The sequence below is a fragment of the Mastomys coucha genome, unplaced genomic scaffold (genome assembly GCF_008632895.1).
Source record: "Mastomys coucha isolate ucsf_1 unplaced genomic scaffold, UCSF_Mcou_1 pScaffold21, whole genome shotgun sequence".
NCBI lineage: Eukaryota > Metazoa > Chordata > Mammalia > Rodentia > Muridae > Mastomys > Mastomys coucha.
Genome location: NW_022196904.1, coordinates 124,793,438 through 124,810,107, shown reverse-complemented (window position 1 = coordinate 124,810,107; position 16,670 = coordinate 124,793,438). Strand labels below are relative to the sequence as shown.

The 16,670-nt window shown below is 47.1% G+C and overlaps 1 protein-coding gene and 1 long non-coding RNA gene across 9 annotated transcripts in view; one reads left to right on the top strand and one right to left on the bottom strand.

Moving 5' to 3' along the window:
- LOC116103134 overlaps positions 1-1,644 on the top strand; it is an 11,606-nt gene extending 9,962 nt beyond the window's left edge. The window contains exon 2 of the long non-coding RNA XR_004123407.1: positions 51-1,644. This is a non-coding gene — a long non-coding RNA (uncharacterized LOC116103134). The remainder of the gene's footprint in view (positions 1-50) is intronic.
- Ptpre (protein tyrosine phosphatase receptor type E) overlaps positions 1-16,670 on the bottom strand; it is a 151,085-nt gene that overhangs the window by 43,866 nt on the left and 90,549 nt on the right. For 6 of the 8 annotated variants that reach the window (XM_031388643.1, XM_031388640.1, XM_031388641.1 and 3 more), the window contains one exon: positions 225-343. In XM_031388643.1, coding sequence (XP_031244503.1) covers positions 225-336 — 112 coding nt within the window. In that variant the 5' untranslated portion in view covers positions 337-343. Of the gene's footprint in view, positions 1-224; positions 344-1,819; positions 1,949-8,983; positions 9,340-16,670 lie in introns of those variants that run through there. The other 2 variants (XM_031388642.1, XM_031388647.1) reach the window with 2 other exon arrangements.

Sequence of the window (16,670 nt, the reverse complement as noted above, 5' to 3'; positions counted from 1 at the left end):
TCTCCTGGTGTCATGTCTCTTTGTCTCTCTTATCACCCATTTACTTGCAGGACCTCAAGTTCCCGTTCTTGGAGCTCCCACGGGATGAAGTGAAGCTGTGGACCGGCTTCCTTCACAGAGTATCCTCACTGGCACACCAGAAGAGCTACTGAACATCTTCCCCAGTGGTCCAAGGTGCTTGGGAGGTGGCAGTTTGTGAGGTAGCAGGGTCAGCTGGGCCTTACCTGCAGTTGTGCTGGTCCAATTGCTCTCTGTTGGGGTGGTGTCGTTGCCCTGGCCAGCTCTGGCGAGTGACAAGCTAAAACTTGCCAGCAGGAGTGGACAGAAGGGCTCCATGGTGCACCTGCCAAGAGAAAAGGACATGCTCAGAATCTTCCTGAAGAGAAGGCCCTGTGACTATCACTCTGTAGGGAGGAAGAAATAGGAGAGAAGCTCATTGTAGGTTTTCAGGAAACCAAGAACTTGGCCTGCTGACTTCATGGTCTCTTTTGATGTCTCCATATTAGAGTGGTACAGTCCTTGTCATCTGCAGGTCCAGACTGAGGACCCAAGGCTCACAGCTCCTACATTGCTGAGGGTGAATCAGCATGGAGTGGGATCAGACCCCAGCTTTATCCATATTGCCAGCCAAGAGGCATCTGCATGAGTCACCTGGCACCCCAGATACCACATCCCCCAATACCAACTGTTCCTCTGCCCCCCCTTACACAGCCAATCTCTGGCCAAATTGTATCTATGTTGGCTGTGGTATCTTGGGTAAGTAGATGCCACTGCCTTCCTGTGTGTTTTTTGGGCCTCTCTCACTGGGCCAGCCAAATCCATTCCCTACATACCTGGCTCAGGAGCTCCTGACCAAGCAGCCTTGAGGCCAGTGTCAGGGTCCTTCTCTACCCTCTTCCATCCTGTGGTAATATGCTCTCCCAGCTCCCTTCCGTGGCCCTCTCCTGGCCTTGCCTCTGACTGTACTAACTCCCTACTCTACAGAGTCACCTACAGCCTCAGGAGAGAGCTAAGTATTTACCGAGTTGAAGGGCTTCAGGGGACAGACCTATTGGCCAGGGGTTCAGTACAGAGAAAGTTCTTTCATACTAAGAACCCCACAGGTAATATATCCTCAGATTTTCTCTTGGCTACCCATTTTGCCCAATCACTTTCAACCATTCTTAGACGTGACAGTGATGGTGACTACTCTGTGGTATAGAAAACCTTGCTTGAGGACTCTTGACCAATGGAGGCAAGCAGTGGCACCTGCCCAGAGCAGATATATGGTCCCTGTTCATGGAACCTCATCCACAGCCAGCCCAGGGGCTCTGTCCCATCCCTACTGAGAAAAACTTTGCTACTCAAAGCCTCTAAGAAGGATGTGAATGGTCCCAGACCTCAGAACTGAGACCAGTAGATAGATGCCCAGCACTCACGCTGTTCCAACAGGGAGCACTGATGTTTGTAATTACTGAAGAGGTGGAAGGAGCAGAGAAATCCCAGTGTGTCTCAGTAGGTAGCACTGCCAAGATGAATGGGATCCAAAGTACATGGTAACCACGACCTCACAGAACTTAGTCAGTGGCCACCAGCACGTACGGCCTCTCCTCTTTCTAGTTCCCAAATGCGCATTGTAGATTTATAAAGTGAACCAGACACAAATAGCTTTGTGCTTGAGTGTGTACCTATTCTCGCCTGCCACTTGCATGGGTGTCGTTTATACAGGAACCCTTCAAGGGCTGACACCACTGATTCCTGGAGGGTGAGAGACCAGACTAAGTCAGACTGCAGGATGAGAAAGCCCATGTTGGAGGTCAGGACTGCTGGGGACACATACCCTCAGCTGGATCCATGCTGGCCAGGCTCTCATTTGACAGACAGCTTCACACAAATTGCCACACACTGCCTTTTCTCTTTCCAGTCTGTTACTGAACACCGCCATGGTACTGTGCATCCACTAGAGAAAACCGCGGGGTAATTGATTGGGAATTATTAATTGGCTTAACCCAACTCCAGAGATGCAGAATTCCTGGGTGAAACATTGTGCTTCATCCCAAGCATTAATAACCTTCCCCACTAAGCATTCAACAAACCTAAGAGGAGCCTAGGCCAGCACCTTTGGGGAGGATGAAGCTCAACTGCTTTCCCTCATTATGTGTGGATGGCTGTCTGCAAGTTCTCAGAGCTGAAGATCCTGATGGGACCAGTAGAGGGAGATAAAGTGTGCAGACATCAAAACCTGTCCAGCCATCTGGTGTCTCTTTATTATTCCACTTGAATTCTAAGGCTAGTAACAACCTGTCGGAGGCTCCCTGGCCATCCCCTCTCAAAAACTTGCGCAGGCTACTTAGTAAGCACAGGCACGGAATCTGTGCAGAAATAACGTGTGAAAGAGGAATTAAATTTACACCAAGCTCCGAGGATTGTAGCTGAGTAGTATTTGCTGTGTGCCTGCCAAGTGCTAAGCACAGGCGGCCCGGAGAGCTTGTGCAGTCTGCAGAGCTGGGATGAACAAAGCATTCTCTTCCCAGAAAAGCACACTTTATTTTTACTCTACTCAAAATCCACCCATCTCTCAATAGGACTATAAAACTATCATTCTTATTTCACTGAATACTATTCCAGTACTTCCCACGACAAGGTTCAACACACCTGCTAGGATCTGGACATGCAAAGCTGAGTCAAGTCCCATCCATGAGCAGGGATGCTCCCAGAGCTGGAAGGGCAGTTCAAGGGCAGAGTCCTAGCAGCCCCATGAGAAGCTGTGGAGGTGATGCCACTAAGGAATGAAGGCAGTGACCACACAACCCGCTTGTCGGTCATCGTTCCCCAGAAATGAAGCACACAACCAGAACGTTCAGCAGGCAGGATGACACTGCAGCCTGAAGGAAGCTGTACATGACTGAAGGTTGGGGCCATCTTTGTTTTAGCCCACAGGAGCTCTGCTTCCTAGGGAGACCCGACGAGCAAGAGTGGAAAGTATGGGGCTGAATTGAGAAGGCCAGAGAACAATGCCCGTGACTTGTTCCCTCAGGCTCACTTTCTACTATCAACCCATATTATTAAAATCACATAGGGACTCAAATCAGATATCAGCCATCTTCATACATGGAGAGTGATAAGTTATATATGGCAAAGTGGGAAGACCACCATATCCCTCTCAGCTTCCTGAGGTGACCATCTCCATACCAAAGGAACATGAACATAGACATGGAAGGTTCCAGGATATCTTTCCCAGGACCACTATCCCATTCCCGGGATCCTTCACTTTGGCACGCACATCATCCATGGGTCTTGAAGAGGTGGGACAGCAAAGGTTCTGGGGGAAGACTAAACTTAATCCATGACAAATCCCCACAGCCGAAGTGTTCTTAGGAGGACTAAAGGCACCTGAGTGACAGCCAAAAGGTGTTTCCCTCTCACCTGCAGCACAGATGGCATACACCCATGGGTACTAGGCGGCTAAGGCTGAGCACCCTGCACCCATGGGTTGCAGTTCAATGTAGGAAGTCCAGATGTGGGAAGGAAGGCACCAGCACTATGACACAATGGCTGGCAACGTCAGCCACTCTTTGTGGAGCACAGCAGAGACCCCAGGCTTGACCCTTCCTGTCTTTATCACATCTTATAGGATCCTGAACTGAAGCTCTGAGGGCTTGGCAGTCTGTGTGTAATACACATGAATACGGTGACCTGGGAAGCCATAAGAGGGTGTCAGATCCCTTGGAACCAGAGTTACAAACTATTGGGACTCCTTACCCTCAATCCTGTGTGGGTACTGGGAAGCAAACTTGGGTCCTCTGCGAAAAAGGAGTGTATGCTCTTAGCCACCAAGACATCCCTCCAGCCTCCAAGTATCTGTTTTTCTATATAACCTTTTTCTGTAGACTCAAGACAAGGTGGTCTACCTGGCAAGATAGTTGTTTTTAATGCTCCAGGAAAAAGGAAAAAAAACAAACTCAGATAAAATAATGCCTTTCCACAGCAAAAGAAACAAAACCCAGACCTTCCCTAACTTTTAGGTGTGAATATACTTAACGGAATGATAGAAAAATTTAAACACACACACACACACACACACACATACACACACACACACACACACACGCACCACTCATTAAGATCCGCAAACACAGCGTGTTTCAGATGTATCCGTATGACCTTGCCTCTTTGAAGATGGCTTTGCTTATTAAAAAAGAAGAGATGCTCACGGGGAGTCCTCAGCTCAGTGGGTGAAGGGTGGAACTTAATTGCTTCTGAGCAAAGGTAATTGAATGTCTAAATGCAAACATGAAACCATCTTTAAAAAGAGGTGGCAAATGGGTCCACACTTTAAGAAAAAAGCAAAAGCAGAAGGAGCAGGCAGGGAAGAGGGGAGAGGAGAGACATGGTGGTGGGTGTCCCAGCCTGACTGTAAGTCACCTGGTAGACATCTTCATGGTCTGGGCAGGGAATGGGCTATCTAGATTGCTAAGAGCTGACCTGCTGGAGGCAGTGTCACCCTGGTCATGTGAAGATGCACACAGAGGGGTGGCCATCAGGTACTGGCCACTTGGAAGGAGGGAATAAGACAGGGAAAAAAGGTGGAGAGAGGGAGGAAGGAGGGGAGGGAGGAGAGAGACAGAAGGAGGAAGAGAAGGAAGGAGGGAGAAATAGAGACAGACACAGAGGAGTAACACCCAGCCCAGCTTACCAGGAAGGACCTGTGAGCCTACGAGCCTGTCAGCAGGCCGGCTAAGGAACAATTTCAATTCCCTATGTGGTGCATGGTAATTTGCATAATTCCAATTATTCACCGAGCCCTCTTGAAGGCGAGTAAGAAGTGAAGAGGCTCTTCTGTAGGAACTCATTCTCTTTCATCCAGGTGACAAGACTAGAGCATGGAAATCGAGGTTCCTACTCAGCAGCAGCACATTCTCATACTGGGACTCATCTCATCAACGAGCAGCAAGTGTCTGGGCCAGTCTGCTTAGGCACTGGTTTAGAGAACAGGAGGCTAGCAGCATTTCTCGCAATGGGGACCAATGAGGTACATGTAGCCAGACTCTCGGGGATAAGCTTTACTCTCCCTGTTGGGGGAAAAAAAACCCTGAAGTTTCCAACCAAAGAAGCCAGAAAGACCGTGAAAACCTACAAGTGGCAATTGCATGAACAGTGTGTAAGGCTCGCGAATGGGGGTGTGTGTGTCACATAGAACAGTGAAGGAGGGAGTCACATAAGACCAGTGAATGAGTCACTTAAAGTTAATGGATGGAGGCTGCGTAAGACCAGTGAATGGGGCCACAGTCAACTCTTCATTCTTTAAAAGTTACACAGAGGCAAACCATTTGTTGGAATCATCTTTTGATCTTACTTAGCTCAATTTTTTTTTTTTTAACTAGTGAGTGGATATTGGTGATTAGGCAAAAAAGAAACCCCATTGATAGTAAGTTCAATGTCCACAGATTTAAAAATGAGAGATAACCAGTAGGACCCTGCCCTCAGCACTCTCTCAGACTCTGTTCCGTTTCTCAATCAGAAAAACTCATGGCACTGAGAAGGCACTGCCAGTCATGTAAAGGAGATCCAAATGGCGATGGTGATGGCTGCTCACTGGCAAGGAACTCTCATTACTCTCCGGGCTAGTCAGCCTTCTGAGGCTGTGACAAGACACCGGAGGAAAACAACCTAGGGAGAGCTTCACCCCAAACACCCCGCCAGGTTTTGAACCCATCAGCAGATTGATTAAAAACCAATGAGAGCCCTTATGACTCTCCATAGCCCATGGGGCTGGACCCAGACCTTCATGAGTGTTTGGGGGGGATGTGTCATGTTTAAACCATAATGGTTTTGGCTCTCACTGCCAGTGTATCTTCATAGTAATAAGAATGTCCAGATGTGAACATCCTGTGATGTTATGTCAACACGAGGTGCTGCTTTGCACACGAGGTGTGGCTTTGCAGTGAAGGTGCTCTTGCTCCAATCCACTTGTTTCCCCAATTCCTTGCTCACTCGGCTGTCCTGAGCAGCCACCTCCCTATCACCCGCACTGGCATCTCACCAGCCTCCTGGGCTCCTCACCAGCCACCATGGATGCCCTGTTCTTCCTATCAGCTCCCTACACTATGCAGATCACCCTGACTTGATCATTGATGGCAGCTATCCATCTGTCTCCCACTCCTTGGGCTCCCTGTCAGCTCTTCTCTGCACTTGAATGTGTGGTTCTGTGAGTCAGAGCCACCTCGTGGTCTTGTATTATCTATACAGGCGGCTACGGGTTCCAACAGAACTTAGTAAAATTGTCAGAAGATGGTGAAGCAGGTATCTGTTGCTGGGGAGCCAGTGTGTTTGGAGGGGCAAGGCAAACATGTGCTGCTCCTTCGGGCCACTGACCCTCATGCTGCAGACAACTCCTTCTCTGAACCTTCATTATGACAGCCCCAAGAACATAGCCCCCAAGCTAAGCTGTGGGGTTCTGCTTTGGAGGATAGGAAAGAATGGGAGGCGGTTCCCCTATTTTCACAAAGCTTGCAGGTAGCTCTGGACCTGTTCCATTTCCACTCTGGTCACATCCTGTGTCCTGTTCATGAAGCACCCTCCAGGGAACAGGTGTGCCAGCTGCACACCTGGGGTCTTGGGAAGAGACAGCTGTGCAATGCAGGCAGTGTTTTGGGAGCCCTCCAGGGATTGGTACAGACACTTTCAATGGAAGAGTCGGGGAAAGATCACCTCCCCCTCATGACTTTTATTTGACTTTATCTGGACAATAAATCAGCTAGTGACGCCCTTCGATCAAGACCCATAAATAAACCAACACTTCCATTACAGCTTCCAGGGGAGACTCACAAGCATTTTGATAGACTAATGTTCTCCGTGCTGAAATCAGCTTCGGCTATCTCAGGATAATTGTCTCAGCAAATGTGCCAATCACCTTGGCACCTAGTTCTATCAGTGCCCAGGAACTAACTGAGTGTGTGGAGACCAGAAGAGGGTGTCTGAATGCCCTGGAGTTGGAGTTGTAGGAGTCTGTGAGCTGCCCAACAGAAGTCCTGGAAACCAAACTCAGGTCCTCTGCAAGAGCATGAGTAAGATCTCTTAACCACTGAGCATCTCTTCAGCCTCTTTCTTTCTCCCTTTCCTTTCCTTTCCTTTCCTTTCCTTTCCTTTCCTTTCCTTTCCTTTCCTTTCCTTTCCTTTCCTTTCCTTTCCTTTCCTTTCCTTTCCTTTATCCCTTTCTCCCTCTCCCTTGATCATTGATGGCAGCTATCCATCTGTCTCTCACTCCTTGGGCTCCCTGTCAGCTCCATGAGGGGACTTCCCAAAGGCCAGCAAGAGCCTCTAATTACATATATGATGACGTATCTCACTACCTCTACCTCCTGCCTCCTGTCTAGTTCATCTGTCAGACCAGGGAATGGTTGTCATCAGCAGAGGTTTCAGCCAACCCTGTTCAGCTTCCAGAAGTAGCAAGAACCATCCGCATGAACAGAGCCACAGAATATGGATCTTGGTTGGGTCAATGAGACCTGCTTTAACTGGACCACAAGACAGGAGATTTAAGCAGCAGACATGACAGGGATATGACTTACAGCTAGAGGCTGCTGCACAGACACCATCGATCTACCTGCCTGCTGCAAAGCTCCGCGGGAAGAAAACACACACAAGTAACCCAGCACTACCAGGAAGCAGCATGGAGATTCCCACCCAACTGAGGCCAAGAGAAAACAGGCTGGGGAATTTAGGGCTTGTGTCCTCATCTAGGAGGGCTAGAGGGCTGGCTTAGGCCCTCTATAGCCACTAAGAGTAGGAAGTCTAGAAAGCATATGCAGGGACTATATTCTAGAGGTGAAGGGATGAACACTATTTCCCGTGACAGCGACATGAGCAGCTTATCAAAGTTCCCAGGGAAACACTGTCCCCTCTTGATAGATGTTTGAGTGATAAGAGAGACAGGCTTTTGTTAAAATCTATCAAACCTTAGGCTTGAGTTCTGTGCATTTTTACCCTTATTGTGTAATTCCACCTTTAGAAGAGGGATGTTTTCTGGATGTAGTGAAGAACTGAGCATGCAGCTCAGTTGATAGAATGTTGGAGCATATAGCAGCATCCATGAGACCCTCGGTACCATCTTCAGCATGAGACAGAAGATCAGTGAGGCCACATGCATGACTGTAACCCAGGAACTCCAGAGGTAGAGGCAAGGGGTCAGCACTTCAAGGCCCTCCTGGGCTATGTAGCACGTTCAGAGTTCCAAGGTAGTCTGAGTTACAAGTAATCCCATCTTAAAAACAGAGAGACCAAAGCCAGTGTCTGGCTCCCTTCTAGTCAGCAGCTTCTAACGTGCAGCTTCTATACTATAATGCATTCTCAGATTGGCACCCTGACACCCTCCATCCCAGTCAGAGAAACAGCTCTCTGTGTGTCTTGAAGGGGGTGTGTGTGTGTGTGGGGGGGGTACAGGCAGATAGGATGCTATCCAAATGCTACTCGTATGAATTTATTACTGTGATTCTAACTTGCCTCGCTGGTGGGCTGCACTAACCCTTTGGTGAAGATTGTCACGTTTCCTGTCCCTCTTTTGCTAAGAAAGGGTTTAGTACAAAGGAATGATGCTCATCCGAGCAAATGTATGGTAAACTCGTGCCTGCAGGTTCACTGACCACCAACTATATGCTACTCAGAGAATGTGGTCATCTTAGCAGCAGAAAAAGACTGGTTTCTCTTTCCCATGAAATGGGGGAGGGGTGGCAAGGTGAGATAGCAGCCCCCAATCCCCTATACCCTTCCCCAGGACCATTCAAGCTGGGTTGGAAAGTGGCTGCCCAGATTAGTCCAGGGCTTAGGCAGGCTGAGCCTCCTCAACATCCCAGCATTACAGAAGCTGTGCATGTTCAATGCTCACACAACCGGATGTGCCAGAGAGAGTCCGAGTTATAATTGGGGGACATTGTGTTTCTAGCTGCAATTTGGAATCAGATTTTGTCACCAAATAACCAGAGGAGTAGTTATAAATAATTCATACACGTTGTTTGGCTCAATTAACATTGCTCACGTGGCAGGGGAAGTTCTTTGAAGTCAGTTCTTTCTTGAGGGACAATGACACACCCCCGTTGGACCAGGCCATGCTTCTGCCCTAATTAGATATTTACACAAGAGACCCAAGTGAGGAGGCTGGATTTATTTTTAATAAAAGAAGATTAAAATGCGTGTATTCACAGCAAATTAAGGAAGACCAAACTGAATTGAAATTCTCCCACAACTTGGCATGGTGAGGTGCTGAAAATGAGACACCTCACTTGAAGTTATGAAAGGATGTTGCTTGCAATCAGGAAATAAAAATTAGGCTTTCCCTCTCTTCAACTCCCTTTCCCAAATGTCCTGTGGGAATTCCAGCATGGGTTCCAGAGAGCGCCATGTGCCCTCTGCCTTCAGAGAGCCATTCTAAGGTCAGCCTGCACGTGCACCTGTGGAGCAGCAGCTGTAGACTGTAAGAGGCAGATGGAGGTGATATGCCAAGAAACAGGGTGAAGCTGGATCACTCTGGGTTGCACAGTGATTCAGATCACACCTGAGCACCTCAGAAAAGGCTAGGACTCTAGGCTTTATGTGCATTGACATGCTCTCAAATCATCCAAATTAATGTAAAAATCTTCAAAACTTAAGCAAGAACCTCTTACAGTAGCTCCACACATAACTGTTACCTCCAAATGCAGAAATGCACTCATCCACAGAAAGCGGGAACCCAGGTGTTTCCAGTAGCTTTGTTGATATATATATTTAAATTATATATACATATATACATATATATATATATACATATATATATATATATGAGAGCTAATGCACTTGAGTATCAGGAAGGATGGGGTTAAATACTCTAATAATTAAGTGTGTTGAAAAGAAAAACAAATGTAGCCATCTCCTCATGCCCAGGGGTTGAGCTCAGAAAGGATCCTGGGAAAGGCCAGTATGGGTGGTTCCCATCCTTGCCTTCCCAGCATCTTCATCAGCTCCAGTCTCAGGAGCATCTTGCTCTCTGCCTCTCAGCAGCTCTGAGTCTGTGCTTGGGACATTCCCTATCACATGATCAACCATAAAAATTCCTCCTGATTCCCCTTCACCTGTCTAGCCCATGCCAGCCTCTCCAGGAACCCATGACCTTCCGGCAGCCCCCACCTCCAAACCAGGGTACTCTTATTTCTAGTCTTAAAATCCCACCAATTCACCGCATTCCTGCCTGGTGAACAGTGCACAGAGGGACCATGTGCTCCCCACAGCCTTCTTACTTCTGATGTGACCACAACCCAGAGAGGCCACAACTTATTTGGCCCAAGACACATATCTAGAGAATGGAAGAGGGAGGGGCACATTCTAGTCCAATCCAAGTCAGTTTGTGGTAGTTTCATTCATTCATTGATTCATTCATTCCTTCATCCATGCATTCATGCATTCACTCATTCATATGAGGTCACTCAACTATTTAATGACACCGAGTGTGTCTAAAGTTGAACAAAATAAACCAAGCTGCTCCACCCCCTTTGCAGTTCAGGTTACTGAGCAAGGCACCTCAGATCGTACGGCAGATAAGCAATAGAAACTCCTTAGAGTTTTAGGGTTTCCAAACCCCAGATAAAGCCATCAGCAGGTTCAGTGTCTAGAGAGAATCTACTTCCTGGCTCTTAGATGGCTCTGCCTCCTAATTCTGAATTCTGTCAAACTCCTTTCTGTGTCTGGCTCGTAGTGCTGCTCAGACAGAGGATTCATGGGTTGTGTTTGTACCCAGTAGAAGATCATTTGCCCAACATAGGCAAGCTCCCGGTTTAATCTCTATCATCACAAAAAAAGAGAGCAAAACCAAAGCAATACAAACAGAATTCTCCATCCATTTCTAGATTATCATACGCGGTCCTCTAACAGATATCCTCCCTTTTATTTGTACAAGTTGGATTCTGCAGGACTGCAGGACAACTCTGCATGCCTGGTCATAGTGATTAGGATTTTGGGGAGGATATCCTCTTGCCTCCCTGGGCCCCAGACTGCATATTCTGAGCAAGAGAATTCTCGAGAATGAGAGTGGGGGTGGTGCGGTGTGACTGTGTTAGTTCCAGGGTTACATTTCATTTTATTGACGCTCTGTTGGCAAACTACAATCAGCACCATATAATTATAGAAAATTATAACAGCAGCACAGCAGAGAACCCAAAAGCTACCCCTTGGGAATGTTAATAAGTAGACACTCTCCTCTTTAGTAAAATATGCACACCAATTTCATAATATGGCTGGCTCTCACACTGGGAAGTATCACGGAGCTCATGCATTTTTAAAGAAATGCTGATTTTAGTGTGACCAGGAGATAGTAATAGGGATTGTTCTTTATTTGTCCAGGATGTGTTTGTTCATTGGTTCAACAGGTGTTTTCCATACCATGGAAGGATTCTAGTTTACCTGGCAAGGCTAGACAAACATGCTCACTTTAAATGTTTCTATTCTAACAGGATTGGGTAGAGGCCCTCTCCGGTAGATGACTTCAGTGAGTTCGAGGTATTCCTGCCCCACCCCCTTAAGCCTACCTAAACAGACTGGGTGCCAGTGAAGCCATGGCGACTAAGTTTGCATCCTCAGCTTCAAGGCACTCCTAGGAGCAAGAAATACTGCTCTCCCAAGCCTGTCATGTCGGAGGCATGCCTGCATGGCTCCTGAGCTGATCAGAGAGTCAGATGGTCAACAGATGGCTGCCTGGAGAAAGCCTTCCTAAAGTCAGGGGGCTTCACCAGTCCTACCTTGGGGGACAGAATGATGTTCTTGATTTCTTTTTATTTGCTGTTAAGCCAGGATGAACAGCAATCTTGAATTCTATTACTATTCATCATAGGGTGATGTTGGTCTGGATCTCACAAGCCAAGGGAAGGCAGAAGTTATGTTATTGCCTAGTGAGGTAGGTTCTGAGCTCCAGAGAGGTTTGATATAAGAGCGGCCTTGGGCATTTTAGGGTCTTGAAATCAGCCTGTCAGTACACTAAGGACAGGGAGACAGATGGGTGAGGCAGACACCTGAGGTCAGTACCTGTCACTCCGTAAGTTGTCTGCCTCTCAGACACGCTACCTTCCATAATCTGAGGCTCTGTGATCTGAGACCTTGTGCCAACCTTAGGATACATGGGAGAACCAAGATGAGCCCTGTTCATGATCTGCTGCTCTGAGCCAGCAACAGGACAGTACCCCTGCATACTACACGCATGCTTGTGGAACACCTCTGTTCCAGCTCATCTGGGGCACCCACAGCTGAGTACCTCCTGAAGCTAGAGGTCAAATGCTGAGGATGACCAGCAGATGGCGCCATGGGAAAGTCACAGAACCATTGACCCACATCAACTTGCTGCTGCCAGATCCAGAGCTCAGCCTTTCTAACTCAATGTGTCCCCAAAGGTCACCCTCTGACCAGCATTTCTACAGATTCACTTCATAAATGTGGTTTCTGGCCCTGTCACTACCCTAATAACGACCGCAGTGACGCTGTGACAAGCTTCTCAAATCCTCTCTCTCCATTCACACGCTGGTGAAGCGATTAATTAGGAATTAGCTTTTTAAGGCACATCTGAATTCCCCCTAGCAGGCCCCTCACCCCATATGTTCTCACTTTCAATTCAATTCTATGATCTGTGGGTCCTTCATTCCTCCCCTAGTCAAGAAATTTAACAGTTCAGTGAAAGTCCCTTGGCTGAAAGAGCTGGGAGGAAATTACCCATCAAATAGCATGGCCCATTCAGGACACTGCCTCTCTTCCCACAGCATCGATTCTTCCATACATATTAAAATCAATTATCCTGGAGACTGTAACTCACAGTGCATATATATACATATCCGGGAGGCACTAAAGGTGAGGTGGCAGTGGCTCTGGGGACACCTGCTTTTACCTGCCAGCTGCTTAATGGATCTGCTATTGGCTATTGAACACACCAACAAGGACAGCCACAGGGAGAAAAATTGTTGGCAGTGTAGCCTCTTCCCAGATGTGTAGATGGTGCCTATTCTTCACCAAGTGGGCAGCCTTGTTATTTCTCAGCCAAGGAAAAGGGCTAGTTCCCAGCCAAGCCTTCTCTGCAGAGCCAGGCACGTGGCAAGAGCCTGGTTTCCAAGTCCCTTGGCTCTCCCATTTCCCAAATGTAAATCATACTAACTGGGAGCTCAGTATAGGGAACCACTGATGACATGAATGAGTGACGCCAGTTGTGCTGAGCAAATGATAGGGACTAAAGAGGCTGGGAACATCAAGGCACATTGCCAGCCTGCAGGGGACCTCACATCTGGGGACTGACCAGGACGACTCACAGAATGGGTGAATGAGTGAATGAATGAATGAAATAATGAATATTCTCCAGTACTGTGGTATGCTCTATCAACAGAGTGTCCATTTCTTGTTTGCCTTGGACTGTTGGCTCATGGCTATGGCTGAGTATGGCCCATCCTTCTCTGTTTCATCAAGGGCTTGGGGAGTCAATCATAAGGCCCCCTTGACTACATGCCATCAGAGAAGTGGGAGGGAAATTCTGTTGTCTTTAGAGGGAAAACTCCCCACCAAGTAAATAACCTTTCCTGCTTCAATAATAATTTTTAGAAGATTAAAGAATTGAGGAATCCTAAGTTTAAACTGACATCTTTCTAACCATGGCTGCTGTCTCGGCAGCATGCTCATTGAAAATGCCTGGATCTCAAAAATTTAAGATACTGGCGGTCACCCATAAGCTGAGTGGCCTTGAACCAACTTTGACTCTCTCTGGATATATAGTGTGAGCAAGTAGAGCCTAAACTCGTATGTCTCCAGCAAGTTGGAGAGGTGAGAGAAGCTCTTGGTGCTGCCTGGCTCATGGGGGGCCTTCTGCAGCAAGGTCCTGAATCCTGATGGGGTGATCCCATGATCAGAGTCACTACTCAGGAACTCTGGTCACCAACTCTCTGGAATAAACTGACATACAGCTCCCCTGCTGTTGATGATGGACCTTTCTGGAATGTAAACAAATACTTTGAAATGAATTTAGCTCAAAGGTGACCAAACTGAAGACTGTGCCATCTATTTTACTTCTGTTTCTTTTTGTGTCTGCTGGTGCTGAGGGAGGACCTACATCTGGGGGAGGACCTACACTTGTAGTTCCAAGGACAAAAACTCCCAGAACAAATAGGACACAGAGCCTCCTAGATGCCAGAAGTGGCTCTTCCCTCTGAGCCTATAGACAGGATCCAGTAGATGGTACATTGTAGCCAAGCCTTTGACTCTTAGATACTAAACAAATCCAGTCTGGGAAGGCTCCTGTAAGTCCTGCAGAGAACACCTAGCCCCCACCCCTACAAGACTAGACTTGAGTCTTCTTGGCCTCTGTTACCTCTCTGGAACAACACAAGGCTTCCACAGCACTGGTTTCACAGGGCACTATGGATCAGAGAGGTCAGGCAACCAGTCCGCTGACACTCAGTTAGTGAAATGACAAAGCCTGAGTCCAGACTTGGGCAGTCTGCCAAGTGCCCAGAACACAGACACCCACATGGCCACCGTTGAAGTTCATTAGTTGTGGGCCTGCTCCTGCTTCTTTCTGAACTTTGTAAGGTTTCATCAGGATGAGTGTGGGGGCACATCTCAACTGACAAACATTTCATTTTAGGACAAACAGATAGACATTTTGTAAATTTCAAGAAAATTAACTGAAAAATATTTACCGACTCCCCCAATCCTCAAGAAAAAAAATACCCATTGCTTCTTTTGGCAGAAGCCAGTGTTAGCATTTTGTGGGTCTGGGACTCTAAACATCCGCATGCAAAGCTTCGTTTATCCTGTTCTACCTGGGAAAGGCCTCTTCATCCTTAAAATAGGTACTTAATAAATATTTTCCCAGTGGGTGAGTGAAGCAGCTTTTTCTTACTCTCCACAGCCAAGGGGAAACTTGAGTTTTCTTCCCCTGCAACCAATGTTTCTATAAACACAAAGCCCCATTACCTCAAATATTTATCAACAGAGCCTTGAGAATATTATAGCCTTTAAGAGACAGCTCCTTGCTCTGTTAAAAGGGGAAGAGACCTCGGTGGAAGGAAATGTCACAACCCACTAGGAAGAAGAGTAATAAGAGAAGCAGAACAAGGCTTTGGTATTCTCAGAGTTTATGCCATGGTGCCTAGCAATTGTCAAACCAGGGTGGAACCTGTGAGGGTCAGGAGGGTGGGCAGGGGCTGTGACTCAAGCCTCTGTGAGCACAGCATCTTTCCCACGTCACATGGTGCAGGTGGAGAGGCCAGGAGGTGCAGAGAGGACACTATGACAGGGCAAGACAGACATACTCTTTTTCTGGTAAGAATCAGATGTTCCGACAACACCCAGAGGAAGCTGCACTCACAGGTGCTCTGACACACCCAGGATCAGAGGTAAGCAGGAACCAACATCTGTCCCAACACTGGGAGTAGCTGGGACCAACGGGACCAGGCACACAGGAACGGGGCCAGCCCAGTGACTAGGGTTCCTTCCGGTCTGTCTGGGTTAGTGTTCTGAGCAGACCTTGGGCACAAGCTCTGCAGCCAGTCCCACAACATACAGAGAAAGCCACACTCCCAGGTGATCTAACAAGCCCAGGATCCCAGAAACACAGGATCACAGAGGCAGCTTGACTCTGAGGAGTTCTGATACAACCAGGATCTCAGGAAGGACAGGCTCCAGTCAGATTTAGCAAGGGCAGGTAGCACCAGAGTTAACCAGATGGCAGGGTGCAAGCATAAGAAAATAAACAACACAAACCAAGGTCACTTGCTACCATCAGAACCCAATTCTCCCACCATAGCAAGTCCTGGACACACCACTACACCGGAAATGCAAGATTCAGATATAAAATCACTTCTCATGATGATGATACAGGACCTTTAGAAAGACATAAATAGCACCCTCAAAGAAATATACAGGAGAACACAGGTAAAGAGCTAGAAGCTCTTAAAGAGGAAACACAAAAATCCCTTAAAGAACTACAGGAAAACACAATCAAACAGGTGAAGGAAATGAGCAAAAACATCTAGAATCTAAAAATGGAAATAGAAACAATAAAGAAATCAGAAAGAGAGACAGCCCTGGAGATAAAAAACCTAGGAAAGAAATCAGGAGCCATAGATGCAAGCATCACCAACAGAATGCAAGAGATAGAAGAGATAATCTCAGGGGCAGAAGACACCTTAGAAAACATTGACACAACAGTAAAAGAAAATGAAAAAAGCAAAAAGTTCCTAACCCAAAACATCCAGGAAATCCAGGACACACTGAGAAGACCAAACCTAAGGATAATAAGTATAGAAGAGAGTGAAGACTCCCAATGTAATGGGCCAGTAAATATCTTCAACAAAATTATAGAAGAAAACTTCCCTAACCTAAAGAAGAGATGCCCATGAACATACAAGAAGCCTACAGAACTCCAAATACACTGGACCAGAAAAGAAATTTCTCCCATCACATAATAATCAAAACACCAAATGCACTAAACAAAGAAAGAATTGTAAAAGCAGTAAGGGAAAAAAGGTAAGTAACATATAAAGGCAGGCCTATCAGAATTACAGCAGGTTTCTCACCAGAGACTATGAAAGCTAGAAGATCCTGAGCAGATGTCATACAGACCCTACAAAGAACACAAATGCCAGCCCAGACTACTATAGCCAGCAAAACTCTCAATTACCATAGATGGAGAAAAC